Raw genomic sequence first — 20,488 nt, 5'->3', positions numbered from 1 at the left:
CATATGGAACAGTTCTTAGTCTTACATTTTTTTTTCTCCTTCCCTTTTTGGGGAAATATTATTACAACAGATCCCAGCTTGGTGTTTGACCTTAAAGCTGTTGCCATCGGCCCAAACTTTGTGAATCTAACCTGGAGAAACAATGACACAGCTGCTTTTAACTACACGTATCGAGTCAGGTGCAAGCATGGGATGGAAAATGAGCTCGAGATTTTGGTGACAAATCAAACACAGGCTAACATCACAGACTTGAGCCCGGCAACAACATATATATTCTCCATTACTCCAGAAGCAGACAACGGGACTCTGGGAAAATCCGCATACATAAATGTCACCACAGGTAGGACCGCCAGCTCCCAGAAATGATCTTGGATTGTCCCTTCTCACCCAGTACCCAGGAGCCTGGGCCCTTCCAGCTGCCTGTTGCACAATTGGGTTTCCTGTCTTGTGGGAGAGGAGATGAACTCCTGTGTTGTTGCAAGCCCAGGAGTGGGGGTGACTGGAACAGTCAGTCTGAAGGGCTCATGTGCTCGAGAGGTTCCAACAACTTCTACCTGTCCAATTTTAAGGATCCACTGTCTTTATTGGTTAATGCTTACTTTTTCATGAAGACTTGGGAGCAGAGTGACTCGATTAAGACTGTGTCTTGGTGTGTCAAAAATTACCAGACTGCTTGTCAGCTCCCAAGAAAGCTCATGTTGTTTATTCCCAGGAGTTTCTGGAGGGCACAAAAATTTGGTAGACTTTACAGAAGAGAGTGTTTCGAATGATATTAGAACCTCGTGACATTCAATGGTGCTTAGACTTTTATATGGTCTACATGTCAGGATTCTTGAGCCACCTGTTAGAGCTGCAAATTTAGCTTTTTTAAACCCCAAATTGAAAAGAGCGGGGATGCCTGATTTCATGGAGCCCACGGCTGGACGTCACCACCCTCACTGTGCTGCCTGCAAAGCAGGCAAACCCTGCACCCCCAGGGTGGCCAGCGTTGTTTTTTAATTTTAGCAGGGAAACTATTTCCTTAAACCGAATCTGCCCAAAAGCCCAATAGGTAAAACAGTAAAATGACCTGGAGAGACAGGAGCTATAGGAGTGGGTGTTACCGGAATCTTCAGAATTTCCTGGGGCTCTTCAAGGCACAGTTTTAGAGAAAATTATCCCATAAGATATGGGATAAATGTTATATTGTGTGTGTGAGAGAGAGAGAAGAAGGGGAGGAGAGGGCACAGAGATAGAAGGAGATACTTAAGACAGAACCCAGGAGTGACGAATGGTGGCGGGCCAAGGAGAGACAGTAGGTGACCAGGAAAGGGAGGTGTGCTGGCTGGGGGTGCTCAGTCCTGGGGTCCATACTGCACCTCAGAGCCCCGGAGCTGAAAGCAGGGCTGTGTGCATTAGCTGCTGTTTTTTGAGCATGTTCTCAGGGCTTTGCTGTGCCAACTCCATCATCGGTCTTCTCGGTGACCCTGAGGGCTGCTCTGGAAGAGACTGGCCTGGTGAGAAGCTCAGTTTTTTTGTGAGTTCCCAGAAGACTGGGCATCCCATGGTGGGGCCCCCAGGCAGCCTGATGCCCAGCCCCTGGGGTACAGAGATGGCTTGTACCTGTCACCCATGCGTGCAGCTGCCTAGTTTCTGGGTGTTACATTTTTAGATGGACGGAGGGATGGATGGATATGTGTGTGACCCAGCTTAGAATTCTTTGCAGCACAGGCGTTTGATGTGAACAGTCCAGAGGGAGTCAGCTGTGATGCTGGAAGGTGGCTTATGCTCACCTGGCAGTGTCTTCCGGTGCCGCTGCTGCAGACCGCAGGCCAGGGTGGGCCGGCTTGGTGTGTTTAACGCTGGGGCCCCGGCTTCCTGGCTCCCCGGGGCTGCCAGATCATGTGTTCTTGAGGAAACCAACCTGCCTCTTTCTACTTAGCCATGGAGGGAGCCGACGAAGCCCAGTGAGGTGACGGAAGGAACGGTGGGGGTTGGTAGGGAATGGCAGGCTCCTCCTGGCGTTGGATTATAAGGAGCAGCGCCTTCTCCCAAGTTGAAAAGTCTTGGTACTGGGGAGTGATATTCAAGCTTGTGCGAACGAAGGCCTCTAGACTTAGCAGTTGCTTTCTTGGATGTTTAGTTCCTGGTGTCTAAATCAAATAGGATTAAATGCTGAAGCTTCAAAGTGAGCATAGGAGCGTGTCAGCTCCCTGTAGGAGCCACCTGCCTTGGAGAATAGCAAGGATCTAAAAATTTTGACTCTTCTCCATTACGATATCTACTTTTTATTTTTCCTGCTGTGAAATGATGGAAGTCCACTGGACTCTGATAGAAAGGGAATATTTTTAGCAGCTCTCCTTGAAACACGCGGCCCTATCATTCTTAGCGACAGGTGATTACAGAGATATTGCACCATCCAGACCCACTGTGTGTTTTAAAAATAGAGCCAAGTCCGGCCTCTGATCTTCGTGCTGCCCTGGTGGGTGTGACGCAAGTTGTTCTTACCTGGAAGAATGACAACGGCACTGCCACCTGCCGGATGCTCCTGGAAGACACAAAGCACTTAGCCATCAACTTTTCAGGGCTGGAACCGGGGGTGCATCATGAGTTCACCCTGAACGTCTCAGGATGCAATGGGACGCAGGACCCACTCACAGTGAAGTGCTTTGGTGAGTCACGCGGTGGGTGCTGTTCATCTGCCTGGCTGTTGTGAGCCTCAGCCACTTGGTCGTCAGAAGACCACACTGTTCTTACACTTGTATAGCGTCTTAGAATATCCAGGGGCCCCTCCCCATGTTAGTTGGAATGGCAAGGGGCAGAGACCAGACTTTGGGTAACGAAATGAGCACTTACTGGCTTGTGACTGTTTGCATGCTGCGGGCAGCGCAGCCCTAAGGAAAGGGATGTGGCCACTCTTCCCTCTTCTTCAACTGTCTTCTTCCCTCTTCTTTCAGCTTCATTCTCAGAGTAGCTCCTTACACACAACTCAGGCAGGTGGAGCTATCAAGAACCCCCTGCCCCCACTACTCCATGTAAGCCTCTGTCATTGGGGGTGCAGGGGAAACCCCCTGGAGTGGGCTCTGACATGCGTGGTTGGTATCCTGTGAGTGTCCCTGGAAAACCTCTTCTGGGGGTGGGGGAGAACGAGGGGGAGACTGAACTGCAAAGAGCTGAGATGGAAAGAGCAGCCCACCTGCCTGCAGTGCCATCTGGGTCATAGGACAAGACAAGAGGACATAGCTGCCCGCCATCCAGGCCTGGTCAGGAGCCCGAGTCCCTGTCTGGGGGAGGAAGAGAGCATGGGTTTATGGCGTCCCGGCTATCATTTATGGAGTCCGTTGTCACCTTCTGGGGGTAGGGGCGGAGGTGCTGAAGGACCACAGCCCCGTGCTACTGGCAAAACCAATGCTTATGTTTTTTGTGTTTGAAATAGATGCCAACAATGGAGAGAACATCATTGCCTCTCAGGCTTCCTACCCGCTTCCGACCCGAGACACAGAAGTCACGCTGAGGGGGTTGAAGGCCGACACACCGTACAACGTCTCTGTGTATTCCCAGACAGCAGGCGGCAAGGAGGGCCCGCCCGTGACCCTCAGCTTCCAGACAAGTAGGTTGGATGTTGTCAGGTGACTTCCGCTAGCGTTGATAACAGCATCAGCTTTTGTCTCCTGTCATTCCGGGGCTGAGGTCTCTCGCGTCACAAGTAGTTTTGTTCCCAGAGGGAGTTTTTTGGCCCCCTGGTTATTTTTAATGCCTTGTGTGTCTTTACAGAGTCTAGTCAGGTTTTTGACATCACAGTTGTCAACATCAGCGCCACAAGCCTGACCCTGACCTGGAAAATCAATGATAATGCCTCGTCCTATAGCTATGAGATACAGGTTGCTGGGGAGACTGATGTTCTCAACTTCACCACCGATGTGACTCAGGCCATCCTTGCTCCACTCCAGTCCAGCACCTTCTACAACATCACAGTGTGTCCGGTCTTGGGACATGGGTCTGTGGGCACGCCAGCTTTTCTCCAAGTATACACCCGTGAGTGTTCGCCTTGCTTTGCCAACCGTTCTTGCTCACTGTCCAGATGCACACAGCGCCCTGTTCCTTCCTCAAGAAAGCACAGCTCTGTGTGTGACAAGACTCCAGCCTGTGCCTCTGGTGTGCTCTCCAAACACCTTGACCCCTGGAGAGAGAAAGAACCTGTGTATCCAGTGCCTTTGTTTTTCAGGTGCTGAGTTATGATGAAGCGGGGCCAGCTGTGTCTTGGTCTTTGTCTGCTTAACTGCCCCCTAGAGATGAGTGATAGGCAGCAAATAAAAAGCTTTCTGTTGAAAAGACGGTCCAGTCGTTTAAAATGAAACAGTAAAAGGTGTTCCGGCAGCTCCCGCATGACCGTTTTGATGTGTGTTCTGAGAACTTCCCATGTATTGCAGTGACCTGTGGGGTCAGCACTAGAATCCTTAGGCAAGGATATGACAGCCCAGCCCCAAGGCCACAGAGTTTGCAGCTGGCAGAGCAGGAAATCGAACCCAGGATTGCCTGGCTCTGTGTCTGCCCACGGTTCACCCGAGCGTGCGCGTCCCAGGAAGACACACGCCTTAGGAATTCTTGCACGTGTCTTCTGGCTCCGGGGCCCATTTCTTCATTTTACTTTTTAACTATTTAATACTTAGGGTTGGGTTCTGCTGTGAGCAACCAAAAGCCCCAAAGTATCTGGGGCTTTTCCAGGATGGGAGTTTAGTTCTCATAAAAGAAACCCAGGCTAGGTAGAGTGTTAGCTTGCCAGAAACAGAAACAAGGTGTATTTAAATACTTAATCGGGGAATGGAGAGCTTTCAGAGTCATTGGATTCTGGCGTATTCATTCGTGGTAACAATTACCACATATAGATTGGGAGGTGTAGCCAACAGAAATTTATTCTCACAGTTCTTGAGGCGAGAAGTCTGAGCTCGGCTGTTAGCAGCTCTGGCTTCTCCTGAGTTCTCTCCATGCGGCTTGAGGAGAGGACTGCCATCACCCTGTGTCATCACATAGCTGTTCCGTGCCTGTCTGGTGCTAATCTCCTTCTCTTGTGTGGGCACCAGTTGGTGGGTTGAGGGCCTCCCTTCAGGAACCTCATTTTACCTTAATTGTCCATTAAAAGACCCAATCTCCAAATAGTCTCACTTGTAGGTACTGAGGGTTAGGACTTTAAGATTCAAATTTTGAGGGCATTCAACCCATTATATTCTGAGTGCAGGCTCCAGGCTGGAACCCAGAGATGATTGGTCATTCTAGGAGGAGGAGTAAAGAACTCCCCATTGAGGCTGTCACCAGCTTTGTCACCATCAGTACCCCCAAATGAACTTGTTGGCTCCAAGAATGTGTGCTCTGGGCTGCCACCCTGGCATTGGGAAGCTGCAGTCACTCCCACATTGTGGATTCTAGAGTTAGGCAGTCTGAATTTCCAGTTATCACAGCACATTCCAGCTACCAGAAAGACACAGGGCAGAAGGAGTATCCCCCCCTTTGAGGATACTTCTTGGAAGCCATACTGTGTTTCTGCTAATGTCCCATTGGCCAGGACGTAGTTACAGGGCTCGTCTAGCTGCAAGGGAGGCTGGGAAATGTAGTCCTTATTCCCAACAGTCACACATACTGCTAGAAGTCTCTGGAAGGGAAGTAATTGATTTGGGGGCCAACAGGAGCCTCTTCTGCACCTCCCTAAATAGAGGATCTGGCAGAATTAGTAATGTCATCGAGGTAAACAGGAACCAACTTCTTATTCCAGAGCCTGAACGCTTGCCCACAGGGCTCATGTGTCCACATTTCCTGTGAATGTTTCAGTATAACTTAAGTACATTGTTTCTGTATTTTCTGTGTGTCCTTGCTGCTCAGAGCACTAGTTTCTGGGGGACTTGTGTTGTTGGTGATAATACAAAGAAGAGGAAAAGAGAGATAAAGTGTCCTAAGTGTGCATTTAATCTCGGTGTAAATCTCTTGTTACGTACAGTTACCCTTTTCTTCTGGAGAAATAGATTCTTAATCTAGTCCTTTTCTTTCGCTCCACAGCCCCCCGGCCAGTTTCCAACGCCCATGTGACGAATGTTAGCACAAGAGAAATTGGCTTAGCTTGGGACAGCAATGATGCAAATTTCTTTAAGATAAATATTATAAAGACCGGAACTGTAGAACATAAAATGAAAAACACCACTCACCGAAGTATTGTCATTGGTGACTTAAATCCTGGAACTGATTATTGTTTTGAAATAATTCCGCAAGGACCAAATGGAACTGAAGGGGATCCCCAAAGAGTTTGCAGTAGAACTGGTAAGCAAAGGCTCTTTGCTGTGAGACAGTGATTTTTTTTTTATTACAAAGTTTATTTTTAAATCATTTTGCACATTTTTTTTTTTTTTTTACATCTTGATTGTAATCCCCGCGGGTTTCCCATCACCAAATCACCCCTGTGCCACCACCATAGTCTCGTGCATTTCCCTCCCTAGAGACAGTGATTTTTTTAAAGAAAATCAATCTAATTTATAAATGTCAGGTTTTCCAAATGTTGCTTTTCATTATTTAAAAAAAAAATCTCTGAAAAATTTGATAGTAATATATATCTTTACATCAAATGCAGACAAACAAAAAGAAAAAAATCACATGTAAACCATCAAACAGATTATCACTGAACTTTTGGTATAGGACATGAACCATTTTAAGGCCTTTATAGACATTGTGTATATTCTTTTATAAGCATTGCTGTGATCCTGAACTTGGGATTTTATAATCTGCTTCTCCCCACATCCCCTAGCAAACTTATTGTGAATATTCTCTGTCAATATAAATATTTCTATGGGATCCCTTTAATACTCCCCTGGTATTCCACTGTCTAAATCGGCGGCCAGCAGATCGTAATGACTCAAGGGCCAGATTAGGCCCAATGCCTGTTTATATTATAAAGAAAGTTTTATTGGAGCATTACCATGCTCATTTGTTTATATACAAAGCCTGTGGCTTCTTTGTGCTTCAAAGGAGTAGTTACAATAAAATATACGTCACCCAAAGCCCAACTTTTTTTTTCTGTGACCCAAGAAGGGCTAGACTCCTAGGCTGGATTACTAGTTCTCAAAGTATAGTGCAGGGATGTGTGGTCGCCCTGCAGGTCCCTAAATTCCTTTAGGGAGTCTGTTCCATGATTTCTCCACTCTCATTTCTTTGTGATGAGTGCACAACAGAATTTTTCTAGATGCTACACAGCATGGATGACATCGTCCTCCTGGCTGATGGTATGTGCACTTGCATATTTACTTTAAAATTTTCATTTTTAGGAGGCCTCCCCTGGTGGTGCAGGGGTTAAAGTCAGTGCTATCCAGCTATCACCAGCCACTGCAGCATGAGTTTGATCCCCATTGCAGTGTGAATTTGATCCATAGCCGGTCAGGGGGACAGCCCACATGGTGCAGCAGACCTCTTCTCTCTTGCCCGCTGTTCCCTTCAGTGTTGCATTTCAGTAGATTTGCCGGTTCTGCTCCCCCTCCCCACTCTGTCTCTAGTGAATCCTTTCAGACCACCTCTTCCCCTACAACTCTGCCTGTACCCCAGTTCTTGTATCATAAATAAATACATTAAAAAAAATCTCATTTTAAATTTCTAATACAGTAAATATAAGTATCTCCTACACAAAACAAAAGTTCTCTAAGAGCCTTAATAATTTTTAAGATTTTATGAGTACTGAGGTCAAGGGCCACTTGTCTAGATGTGTCATGAATTAGTTAACTGTTTCCCTGTTGTTGGGCAGGTAGAATATTCAGTGTTTATAAATAACATTGTGATGCAATTGTTTTGAGATACATATATATATATAGTGCTAATTGATACTGATATGTGTATATGTATATACACACTAATATACACACACACATGCTATATATCCTGCTAATTGATACAGATGAATTAGCAATTTGACTTTCATTGTTAAAGAATAGAAGTGATGGTTTTGGAAAACATGGAAAACGGTATTTTTTGAGCTTTGATTTCAAAAGAGTTGAAATTTTTTATATGGAGGGATTGAATAAAGACAGACAACTGAGCCACATGAAATCACTTGGGCTTTGGAGAGTCTTCTTGTGTAGGCTTCTTCGCCTCTGTGGTTGGATTAAACATTGATAATTACTAGGAAATTAGTAGAGAACTACTAAAATGCAATATATATATATATATATGCATGCTGAAAAGTACACACTCAGCGCTACACAGCTTGATGATTTTTCATAAACATATTCATCTGGCATGATTTCTGCTCAAAGGTGACTTTTTAATGACAGAAGCCAAAGACAGAAGAACCAATTTGCCAAACTGGCAAATGCACCAGTGTTCTAGAAGAGCTAAAAACCCTTGTAAGAACTGAGTGTGTATTCCCCTCAGTTGTAGAGTTTGCTTTTTGTGAATTTGTGCGGGAGTTTGAGGGCAAAAGAGCAAGTTCTCTTGAAGGGACACTTTGATAAAACTGGATGTTGTTATGGTCATTGACAGACCCCTTTCTTCCTTCCTCTCCTCTGACCAGACGTCAGTGCGGTGTTCAACATCTCCGTGGTCAACGTCACGTCCACAGAGATGACTCTGGAATGGCAGAATACAGATAGGGCTTCAGAGTACAACTATCATCTCGTTATCATGTCTCAGAATTCCTCTGTCGAGAAGAACAGCACTCACACAGCCATCACCCTCAGCAACCTGGTCCCAGGCATCTTATATAACATCACAATCTCCCCAGAACTGGACAACATCCAGGGGAACTCCAGCTCCATTGAACAGTACACACGTAGGTCTCTTACTGCCTCCTAAGGGAGTTATCTCTGATTTCTGTGGAGGGTGGGGTGTAAGATTGGTCAGATGGTGGGGTCAGGGGTCACCATGTTTTGGGGTTCCAGGTAAGATTGCTTAAGCTGAGAACATTGGCCTCGCAAAGGTTTTGCTGTTCTCATGTCACCCTAGAGCTGTTGTGTGAACTTGGAGTTGTGTTTAGAAGCAGAGCTTGATCCCATAAACATGGAAGGCAAAGCTGTTCCGTTCATGGCTTGGGAGTACAGACCTGAGGGTCCCCTTGTCGGTTGGCCTTGGAGGAGGCATCTCCAGTGAGCTTTGAAACTTGGCTTTCAGCAGTAAGGGCGGTGTTCTGCTAATATTTGACCTAAAGATACGGTAGAGATGGTAGTCTGTAATATCTGTTTGTGTGTGTGTTTTTTTTTTCTTCTCACTCAGTAATCAGATTTCAAAAACAGGAAATTCTGTCTTGAAGATAAAGCTCAAATCAGTTTGAAGTATTAAAAGAAAATGAAACAACTTAATTCTCTGGAGATTTAATCTAAATATTTTATGAATGTCTCCTTGTGAATCAGAAAATACTAGCTTTATTCATTCTTTCCCAAAGGGAAGCAGGCTGTTCTTAGAGGCAGTAATTAAGAGTCCTGGAACTCATTTTTTTTTGTTTTCGGAATCAAGGGCCCAGCAGTGTGTCTGACATTGAAATAAGCACCAACACCACAGCAGCAAGCTTTACCTGGAAGAACGTGGATGAAGCTGCTCCCACATACACCTACCACCTTCTCATTATGAGGAGTGAAAATGCCAGCGAGGAAAGGCAGGTGGTCACCAGTGTTGGTGTCACCAGTGCTACCGTCACTGAATTAACACCTGGCGCATTCTACACTGTGCACATCTTCACAAAAGTGGGGAATGCCACCAAGTCGCTGGAGTCCACCTGCCAGTCATTCTGTACAGGTGAGTAGCCCACACGCCTCTGGGACTCCTGTCTGTGTGCTGCTGGGCTTGCGGCCTCCGTGGACTGGATACCCGGGTTTCTGTGGTATGGGGTCTTGCACCCAAGCTCTCTGGGACACCTGCTCAGTTGTTAGTACTGTCTTGCTGCTCTCATAATTTCTTGCTTGATCAGATGCTTATTGAGCACTAACTCTCTGGTAAGTGACACAAATGGGTCTTTGCCTTCCTGGAATTTTTATTCGGACAGGGAAGACATACTTAGCAAGATAAATAAGTTACTAGATGGAGATTATTGCCGAAGAGAGGGAAGACAACGAAGGAGGGGGAAAGGAGATTTTTTTTGGTGGTGAGGGACAGGTGATACGTGAATATACGCTGGCAGGAAGTGAGGGAAACAGCTGGGTGGATGTATCGATGAGGTACAGCCAGTGCAAAGGCCCTGAGGCTGGGTGTGCTGCTGTGTACAGGCTGGGGTGGTGGAGTGGAGCAAGAGGGTGAAGCCGGAGGTGAGGCCTGAGAGGTGATGGGCCAGGGCACAAAGGATGTCTCAGCCGAGTGTGCATAGTTTGGCTTTCACACTGACAATGGAAAGGATATTTGCGAAAATGGACATGCGGCCTCTCCATCTTTCTACATCCTTCTTTCTCCAGGCAAAACTATGTGATAAAGAGAAGAGCCCAGGGAAGGTTTTAGAGATGGAGAAGAATACTTTTGCTCACACTTGTGATGGAGGGCGAGGGGGCTTTCCTCATTTCCATGCTCATGTACCACCTTGCACTCCAGCCTCTGTGCAACATCTTTCCTTCCTAACACGAAGCTGTTCAAGTGTGTGCAGGCTGGTTAGGTAGGGGATCAGCTTACCAGACTGATCATGGGGAGTGGGCCTGTGCTCGGAGTTTCCTCTGCTAACTGAGTCTCTGGTCTAGACGCTGCTCCTCCGTATCTGGGTGACTCTCATACTGATGCTTTGCTTGGCTGTGATCATTCCCCCAACAGCAGGGGGGAAATGGGGCGAGCATTTATGACCGGGGTGGGTAGAGCAGGTAGGCACTGTTCTGACCTCTGGCCATCTGGGGATGGGGCGGGTGTGAGTTGTACTGGTGACTGGCTGGAGCTATTCATGCTATAACATTTTTTAACATTTGAATTGAGGCTACTAGAGTGGAAGGGTAGAGGATGGGGAGCAAGAAGGAGTGGGGGGCCCAGTGGTCTACAGCGGAGGATTACAGGTGTTTAGGTGGTGGGGTGGAGTGGCGACATATGTCTGAAGAGGTGTGAACCTCTTCTAAGTCATATACAGAGTGGTAAACCAGTGTGACGCAATGTTACTTCTTTACGGTGTTATTGTATATTATATTGCAAGTAAACTTGTGTTGATTTAAGTCATCCGTTTCCCCACAATATATTCATAGACCTCAAATATACAGTTCTATATGCAATGGCATACACTCAGTAAGTAAGTCAAATGGAGAGAGACAAATACTATATGATTTCACAAAACAAACAAATGAACTAAATAAAGTAAATATTAAATGTACAACTGGCTGTTACGTCTTCAGCACGTTGTATGTAGAAAACAGAAAATACTCCTGACTTGGCTGTAGAAGACCTGGTTCTGCCTCTTGCACCATGTCATCTTCAGCAGGTTACTTAGCCTTTCTGACTTACTCGGTTGCTTTCTCTGCAAAACGGGACAGAATTCACTGTAGCTGTTCCGGAAGGATTGCCAAGAGGGCCCGCAAATGAGATGGTGCAGGTAAAGAAGTTGCTCCACGCACAGCGTGATAGGACCCCCTTTCACACAGCCCTGTTCTCTTCCAGCAACGGGTGACGGACACCCGCTGCTTCACCGAGCCCCCCGACAGTCCTGCAACAGAGGCTCGGGTCACTTGGGAGATGGACTTAGGGTCACATAGTTCAGCAGTGCCTGCTCTGGGCCAGCCTCTGCTGCCTCTTGCTTACCACATGCCTCCACCACAGAAGAGGAGCACACTGCTCCCAGGTTTCGTGTGTGCAAAGACAAAAGTCCCTGACTCTCACGATGCATGGACTTGCTTTGCAGATCCTGCACCAGTCGCCTCTTTTGACTGTGAAATGGTCCCTAAAAGGCCAATGTTGGTTCTCAAGTGGACCTGCCCTGACGGCGTCAATACCGGCTTCCAGCTGGAGATCAGCAGCGGGGCCTGGAGCAACGTGACCTACCTGGAGAGCTGCTCCTTAGACAATGGCACTGAGTACAGGACAGAAGTCAAGTATTTGAACTTTTCTACCTCGTACAACATCAACATCACTGCCATTTCCTGTAACAAGACGGCACTTCCCGCCCAAAACACCTGCCTCACTAGCATCACAGGTGGGCTCTGCGGGGGGGTGGCCGGTGCATGGTGGTCTACCCCTGGAGAGGCCGCAAGTGCGCAAAGGTGGCCTGCAAAACTGGTTTCTGAATTTCCTCTAAAATTTCTGTTTTCGATGACATCAGATTTATTAACCAAATTCTATAGCGATTTCCTCTAAGAAAGCAGAGTAAGATGGTACATTCTAAAAATGTCCTTGGCCTTATAGACTAATTCATTGCCATGTTGTAAGTCGTGCGCTCCCTCGCTGTGTTACAAAACCAACCCCCCTCCCAACCTCCCATTTTATATAAGAAAGCAGAAGGGAGTATGGAGAAAGCTGTGGATAGTCGCTGCCCGGGTGGGCACTCAGCTCTGGGCCAGTCTCGCTTCAGTGACAGCGAGATTTCTAATTTCGAGATTACTCCTGGCCACTGTATAATTTTATTTGTAAATATTTCAGTATATATGGTTCTGAGTTAGGGATTTCATTTTCCTTTCTTCCAAACATAACTGAATTATCATTGCCATCGCTCTTAACAATCTGACAACACCCCCAAGCCCAGAGTTGGGTAGTTGTATTGTGATTCTCCTCGTCTACCTGAGTCCCGATGATAGTCATGAAAGCACTTGAACTGAACTGTGAGATGAATTCATGTGTAGAGACAGTGCTTTCTGTTGTTAGTTCTGAGAGCGGCTTCACAAACGCTGGGGCAGACACTCTTGCAGGTCGCCCATGAACGATCCTGGGTGAGCGTTTCTGGTTTCTGGCAGGGGAGCTGATGGGTTTCTTTAGGTGGATTTTAAAACAGCTCCAGGAAAATTCTGACTTAGCGTGCAGGACGTGAACTGGGAAAGCAGCCACGTCCTAGGTAGAAGCATGCCCCTGGATGTCCTCTCTGCCTGCCCTGGGTATCTGCAGCAGCATCATTCTCAGTGTGCCAAGCCCTCCTGGTGCTGAGTCCATGTGGTGGGCTGATGTTCGTATCCTGCGCCAAGTGCCCACCTTAGAGCCTGATTCCCACAGTCTCTCTCCTCCTTCTGCCCCAGTTCTCAGCATGAGGAACTGGCCCGTCTTTGGTCCGGTGGCACCGGGGGCCACTGGGAAATGTGGGCTATTGTCAGTGGACACGGCGGCCTGGACCCTGCCCCTGGTGACACAGTGGGCACAGATGGAGCCACAGTGAAGGAGCCAGCCTTCCTTGGGGTCTCTGTCTGCCCTGCCGGGTCCCTGCTCTGCCCCTTGCTTCTGGGCTGCTTTGGGAGTGCCCAGCAGCAGCTTCTGGAACAGGGGCAGCACTGCAGGAGGGCGCCGCAGTGGTGACCTTCCTCATTTTGTGCCTTCTTTGGTTTTAAATGTTGGGTGGTCATGTTTTGCTCTGTTTCAGACCCTCCTCCTCCATATGGCTCCCCCAATATTACATCTGTCAACCACTATTCAGTAAAGGTCAAGTTCAGTGGTTTTGAAGCCAGCAGCGGACCCCTCAAAGCATACGCTGTCATTCTCACCACTGGGGAAGGTAAGGAGGATTGTTAGGGGTGAAGCAGCCGGTGTGTGAGGCTATGACCCGGTGCCCTTTCCGTGTTCACTGAGGCACTTTGGTGATACAAATACGTGTCTGTTTTACACTGAAGCCCAGGCTTTGGCACTCGGTGGTGGTGGTGGTGGGGGTAAGGTATTTGCCTGATGATGTAAGGAGTTGACAGATTTTCTTGTAAGTATTTTAAGCTTTGAAGCCTTATCATCTCTGCTGCAACTATTCAACTCTGTCATTATAATGTGAAAGCAGCATTGGACACAGGATGATTGAGTGGATTGTTCCGATGAAATGTTACTCACCAAAACAGCTGGCTAGCTGGGTTTGGCTGTGGGTATTAATGTGCCCACCTCTGTTGTAGATTTTTTATCTCCTCGTTAAGAGTGCAGGGTCTTGTAGGTGGAAGGATATTAGTCTTAACCAGCTTTGTCACACACATGCACACACTCCTCAATAGATGCCCTCTTGAAAGAAAAGAGAAAAAGATTTGCATTAACTTGCAAGGAGCATCCTCACAGCTGACAGAAGAGGTGGCTGACAGGCTGCTTTTCCTTAAAAGAGCTCCGCAACATCTTTGCAAGTGAGAAGGGAAAGATTCCAGCCCGTCTCTGTTGGCCACTTGTCAGGATGTAGAAATAAAGTACCAGGTTTGATTGCCTTAGGCCATTTTTTTTTTAAGCGAAATGTGAATAATTTGGTGTTTCCCTGCCTTGTCTCCTCATCGAGGTGTGGCCCTCATCTCTTTTCAGAAGATGGAGCTCACATGCACTGTCCAGGGGTGTGGGGATCCTGGAAGATAAGGAATATTGGGGTGGCCTAAATCTGTGACGATTTCAGACGTGTTGTCGAATCCCACCTGCCCCTTGCTTTGCGTCTTTGTTTTGGGTCTGTTTCAAGCACTTAGTTATTTTGCTCTGAAGGCTTTCAGTCAAACCCCAAGCTGAAGCCTTTGCTGAATGAGGGAGGCGACGAGGCACTGACCAGAGGGCCATGAGGAAGCTCCCCCCACGTTGGATGGCCTGGGAAAGCGTGTACTCCGTGGTGCGGGCCCAGGTCCCTCTGGTTTTCTGTGCAGCTATGGTAGACGAACCCACGTGAGCAGAGCATTGTGGGAACAAAGTGAGCTAAGGCACGTGGAGCTCACAGGAGTTAACGTCAGTCAAGCCTCCCTCCCGGGAGACGCGGCTCTCACTGGCATCGCCACCGCCGTGTCCACACGTCTCTGAGCTGCTCGGGAGGCAGGATGCCGCCGGCCTGTTCTCGTCTAACTTTCCTTCTCCTGGCCTGTCCTAGCTCTGCGTGCCACTGCAGATGTTTTGAACTATACATACGATGATTTCAAAAAGGGGACCTCGGACACGTACGTGACATACCTCATAACAACCGGAGACAAGAGACACCCCGAGGGTCTGCCCGAGGGATTGCGATACGAGGTGGATGTGGGGAACGGGTCCGTCACACACGGCTATCACAACGGGAGGCTGGAGCCTCTGCGCTCCTACCGGTAAGCCTCCGGCCTCCGGCCCCTGGGGGCTGAGCCTCCCGGAGCTCCACACGCCTGCACCTGTCTCACCGCAACTTTCCCTCTTGTCCTCCCACAGGGCTTGCGTGGCAGGCTTCACCAGTATTACCTTTAACCCTCGCAACGCCGGGCTCATCGATGGGGCCCAGAGCTACGTTTCCTTCAGCCGCTATTCAGATGCCGTTTTCTTGCCCCAGGATCCAGGTAGAAAACAAGAGTGGAGTTAGCAACTCAGTGGGTTTTTGTTTCTGGTGCGCCTTCACCTGGTGTCTGCACATCTGCCCCGAGGCCTCCGGGAAGGACCTGGCTTCTCCTGGGAGGTCACTGGGCCACCAGGACCCAGCTCAGACTCCACCTCGGAGACACCCCCAACCTCCAACAGCCAACTCCCCAGACCCCCACAGTGCCAGTGCCAGTGGTACTTCCACTTTGTAAAGACCGTTTGGTCCATTTTCCACATCCTCTTTGTGCCCATGTGCAGATGCCAATGTGACCGTGGGCACAGGGAACCCTTGCTCTTAGGATCAGCAAGGGCTACAGGAATCATCTTGTTCCATGCCGCACCCTCCCCCCCCTTGTTCCATGCCGCACCCCCCCTTTAGAAACAAGGCTGCTAAGCCTCAGAAGGGGTCAGCGTCTTGTCCAGGGTGAGATCGTGGCCTAGAACTAGGCCTGCCATTCTGGTTTTGCATCCTTGTCAAGCAGCTTCAGGGCCCGAAGGGGAGAGAGCCCTCCCTGGGGGCCCGCCATTAGTCTGATTTCACACTTGGTAACTGTGGCTTCCCGAGAGCAGGCCAGGCAGTGCCCGACTCCTTCCCCTGAGCAGAGGGTTCTTAGTCCTCTGCACTCAGTGTGGTGGGGACTTCTGCTCATACGTGGGCATGAGTCTCATGCAGTCAGAGGTGGCAGCCCCCACGGGGAGCCTCTCGTCTAGTGCTTTCCAGATTGCACACTCCCCATGGCCGTGACCCCAACTAGAGTGTGCCTGCAAGGTTTCCTGTCTTACATGTCGGGGCTGATGCCTGTGGTATCACTGAAGAGATCAGTGGGTACGAGCCACTGGTCATCACTTATGCCCTCGTTCCCAAAATTTGCAGCTGAGCCCCAGAGGAGAGCAGACGCTGCCTCAAGACTACCCAGTTAGGGGTGGACGGTGTTGGGGGGAGAGGGTGGTAGGAGCAGAGAGCCTGGCCAGATGCCAACACTAGTTCGAGGTGCACAGCAATAGAACTGAGCGTGTGTGCGTGCGTGCGTGTGTGTGTACATGCACACGTGAGCACCCCGGGCCGGTGGGTCACGCACTCCTCTTGAAGTGCTTCCTGTTTGGGCTCTTCCCAGGCGTCATCTGTGGAGCAGTTTTTGGATGTATCTTCGGTGCTCTGGCTATCGTGTCCGTGGGAGGCTTCATCTTCTGGAGGAAGAAAAGGTGACTTGCTCATGCAAATGATGAAACCCCATTTTTTAAATTGAAGTCCTTTTGGATTACATCCTCATTTGTGTTTTGGAAGAAAAGGATTGCCCCCTTCAGGGGTCACTGTAGCTTACTCACCAGTGAAGCACCCCAGGCCCCGCCATGGTCCCTGATGTACCCTGCACCCCTCTCATACCTCATTTCTCTGGTTAGCACTCAAGGCCTTCAAAACCCCTCTTTTCAAGGGAGCTCTTTATTATGGAAAATTTCAGATAATCGTGCATCGGGCAAATGAGCCCTGGCATCCCCCCATCCAGTCCCCGCCGCCTGGCTAATTCTATCTCCTCTCCACCTCTGAACTGCAGTATTTGCAATCAGATCCCAGCCCTGCATCAGGTCCTGGGTGAGCACTGCAATGTGGGATGATGTCCTCCCAGGGGTACCCTCTCCTTCACAACTCAGCTCCTGGGTCAGGAGATTCGGGCCAGTGTTAGCTCCGTTTGAACACCTTCTCTGTCTCTGACTAGATGTGAAGTGCTCAGCCTTATTAACGACATCCTCATCTTTGCTGTGGGGATAACATCCCTCACGATGCCCAGGAGTGTTAAAGCGCTTCACACGATGTCTTGTCTCTCTGCTGTTATTTCATCTGAACACCGTTAGAGGGGGTTCAGAAGTAAAAATAGCAGCTTTTTGTTTTGAGCTTACTGGGTAACTGGGTTGTGCCTGCCATGAATCATCCCACTCAGGAGGCTCTACTGTGTGGTGGGATGAGGAGGCGGTGTGCAAGCAGTGTGGAAATGGATTTCAACTTGGTTTTGCATTTCCCCGCATCACCTCCTGCCTGGCCTTGTGGCATGTGAAGCCTGTGCATTCACTGGGACTCATGCTCTGTCATCAGGAACCCCCCAGGTCCACCCACAAAGACCCTGCCTGGTGCTTCTGCCACTGTCTTGCCCTCTTCACCTGACAGGCAATGCTCCTAGGCCAGTTCTTTGCATTCGATTCTATTTTGATGTTTTGCAGTGGAGGGCTTGGTAGCAGAGTCAAACAGCTTTATTGCCTCTTGCTAAAGTAATACATGTTGATGACCCAAAAATTCAGAAAAGATGAGCCAAGAAAATGATTAATTCTGTACACAAAATCACTGTGACTGTTGATGTGATGGGCAAGCTCAGGAATACACAGACACATAAAAAGAACCATGTACTTACTTCCTGATCTGCTTTAATGCACAGTGGACAACTTCATTTCTTCTTTACTTTAAGAAGGAATTTAAGAGTTATAGTATTCAACTGTGTAGAAATGATTCAACCAAACACTTAGAGATAGTCAAGGTTTTTTTTTTTTTTTTTGCTAGTTACTTATCCTTGTGCCTAAGTTTTGGGGCATATTCATCATTTCTCCGTTCAGCCAACTTCCAAGCCAGGCAGTTGCTGGGTCGGTGGTTTGTATCGGCTTTTGATTTTGGTACTTTGCCTTCCGGAAAGTTTTTGAATAACACAACTCGGTAGGTTTAGCTAATGATGGAGGAGAGAGCACCAGACACCTCACTGCCCTGCCACACTGCTCGTGTTTTCTCGTTCGTTCCATTAATTTATCAGAAAGTCTTTTTCATTTAAAAAGTTGGGAGATAACAAGTCTAACTTCACAGGAAGGCAATGCTGCTGACCGTATATATACCAGGAAATTCTTAAACGTCGCATCAATATGATTCTTTCTGTTCAATACAGTAAACTTTGGTAGAGAAGAATTGTACTCAAGCAACTTTTAAAAATTTTCTTAGGTGGTATGAAAGAGCAGCCTCGTAGATTTGTAATCAGCGTTTTCTGTGTCCACATTAAACTTAGGAATAACGACTTAGTGTCAGCTGTGAACTGAAAATGCTCCAGGGAAAAGGCTTTTTTTAGTTGATACACAGAAGGGGCAAAACACAGAATTATTATTATTTTTTTGTCTAATGGGTTTTTTTTCTTTCAAAACAGGAAAGATGCAAAGAACAATGAATTGTCCTTTTCTCAAATTAAGTAAGTGTCTAGAGTCTTGAGCTTGATTGTCAGGTCTCTAACTGCCCCCCCCCCCCCCCCCTCCCCGGTCTGTTCAATGACTCGATGTCTATGGAGACTTTTTTGGGTGGAACTTGCTGTCATTTTCCTGATTGACACGTTGGGCCGTGACCATCCAGAGGTTTTGCTAGCTTTGTTGTTCTGCAAGGCATGTGTGTGTTAGTCTCCTTCCTGGCTTGCTGCTTGCCTGCCCTCCTGTGGTAAGTACATAGCGCTCACTGCAAGCTGCTGCTAATTCTACCAAAAGTACCTATTTTGAGATTTAAGACTTAGCAAGATCTAGAAGAGAATATGCACAAGTCACAAAGCCAGTCAGATTTCCTTGTTCACATTCATGTTTCAGCATTTCAGGACTGTGTAAATAACAATACTCTCTCTCTTTCTCACACACACACTCACTCACTCACACATGCGCTTGCGATACTGTTTTTTGTTCTTTGGGGAAGATACTTACTGTCATCTGGAGATGGTTGAGCCAGTGTTTCTAATTGCTTATTTTTTCTTTCCCTTTCTATGATGAAGACCTAAAAAGTGAGTAACTTCTCTCCTTCTTCAATAATTTGTATCCTTCTAATTTTGAGTATGAACTTTCATAAAGGTAAAACATCCAAATATGTTGTTTCATTTTCTTAGATCCAAGTTAATCAAAGTGGAGAATTTTGAGGCCTACTTTAAGAAACAGCAAGCAGACTCCAACTGTGGGTTCGCAGAAGAATATGAAGTACGTAACCCTGGTCTCCAGTTGCTTTAGGATTTTCCTGAAAGTTGGAAATCTGCCTATCTTATGTTTTCTGATGATGCTGGTGTGGGGAGGCCATCCTCTTACAGGGGAGAGAGATACTGGAGCTTGTGAGGGGTGGGGCTTGGAGTGGGCACTCACATGACGTGCCCAGCACCTCGACCTTGCTGCTTGTGAAGATTATGCAGACACGGAGAAGTGGGAGATGGCTATTGCCCAGAGTAATTAGGGAGCTGTTTTGAGCTAGAAAGAACCCAGGTGGGGCCTTTAGGGGCGAGAGGTGTGATGAGTAGATGGTTGTGGGTGAATATATCTTGGGGGTTATGTGAAGTTCTGAGGGAAGACTTTCTTGCCTGGCTGCCCCCCCAGAATGGCCATGAACTCATCCCCCTCACCGGCCGTATTAAAACCCCGTCCTCCTTCATATTAGTGTCCTAATAATACATAACCACAACCTGGTGACTGAAACAGCAAATGTTTATTTTCTCACAGTTCTAGAGGGCAGACTGAATCCATAATCAAGGTGTGGGGGACAGTGCTCCCTACAAAGCCTCCAGGGAGAGAAGCCTCCCTGCCTCTTCTGGAGGCTCAGCCTCCTTGGGCTGCGTGGCTGGAGTCTCTGCCTGTCTGCTCTCCTGCCCGCACCTCTGCCCACATCTTGCTGACGGATCGAGGCCCACCTGGCTCCTCCAGCCTAGTCTCAACGTTCATCTGCACAGACATCTTTTTTTCAATTAATTAGGTTCCGTTCCCCAGGCTGGCCCTTTGGGGGTTGGCGTTTTTTTTGGGGGACCTCTATCAGCCTGCCACAGGCTTGCAGCCCTTGGCGTGGCTTCATTTGTACGTCTTGGAGCCTCTGCCCAGAACAGCACCTGTGACCTGTACTCAGCACTGACTTAGCCTTGTAACTTCTTTGTTTCTGTCTACACCTCCCTCCCAGATGGAAAAGACTCTGTCTTTTCTTTTCACCTCACTGCTAGTTGCCTCGCCGCCCATAGCACCACAGAAAACTCTTCTCCCACAGTTCAACTAAATGAAGGTGTTGGGCAGGGCCATGCCCCTCCAGAGTCTCCTGGGGAAGATCCCTCCTTGCTTCCTCCAGCTGGGAGGCCCCAGCGCTGCCCTCATCTCCCCTCCACCTCCC

General features: G+C 48.1%; 1 protein-coding gene across 1 annotated transcript in view; it reads left to right on the top strand.

Annotated features, from left to right (window-relative positions):
• The window catches only part of PTPRJ (protein tyrosine phosphatase, receptor type, J), a 36,986-nt gene that overhangs the window by 3,616 nt on the left and 12,882 nt on the right, over positions 1–20,488 (top strand). Inside the window, exons 4-18 of the mRNA XM_004683559.2 lie at positions 71–340; positions 2,427–2,651; positions 3,416–3,589; positions 3,754–4,014; positions 6,028–6,285; positions 8,519–8,776; positions 9,457–9,735; positions 11,798–12,088; positions 13,457–13,588; positions 14,900–15,110; positions 15,208–15,332; positions 16,467–16,554; positions 18,525–18,566; positions 19,128–19,136; positions 19,239–19,326. Coding sequence (XP_004683616.2) covers positions 71–340; positions 2,427–2,651; positions 3,416–3,589; positions 3,754–4,014; positions 6,028–6,285; positions 8,519–8,776; positions 9,457–9,735; positions 11,798–12,088; positions 13,457–13,588; positions 14,900–15,110; positions 15,208–15,332; positions 16,467–16,554; positions 18,525–18,566; positions 19,128–19,136; positions 19,239–19,326 — 2,711 coding nt within the window. The remainder of the gene's footprint in view (positions 1–70; positions 341–2,426; positions 2,652–3,415; positions 3,590–3,753; positions 4,015–6,027; positions 6,286–8,518; positions 8,777–9,456; positions 9,736–11,797; positions 12,089–13,456; positions 13,589–14,899; positions 15,111–15,207; positions 15,333–16,466; positions 16,555–18,524; positions 18,567–19,127; positions 19,137–19,238; positions 19,327–20,488) is intronic.

Source organism: Condylura cristata, unplaced genomic scaffold, assembly GCF_000260355.1.
Source record: "Condylura cristata isolate star-nosed mole 26May11 unplaced genomic scaffold, ConCri1.0 scaffold00015, whole genome shotgun sequence".
Lineage (NCBI taxonomy): Eukaryota > Metazoa > Chordata > Mammalia > Eulipotyphla > Talpidae > Condylura > Condylura cristata.
The sequence above is the reverse complement of the archived record's forward strand: the minus strand, read 5'-3'. Positions and strand labels throughout refer to the sequence as shown.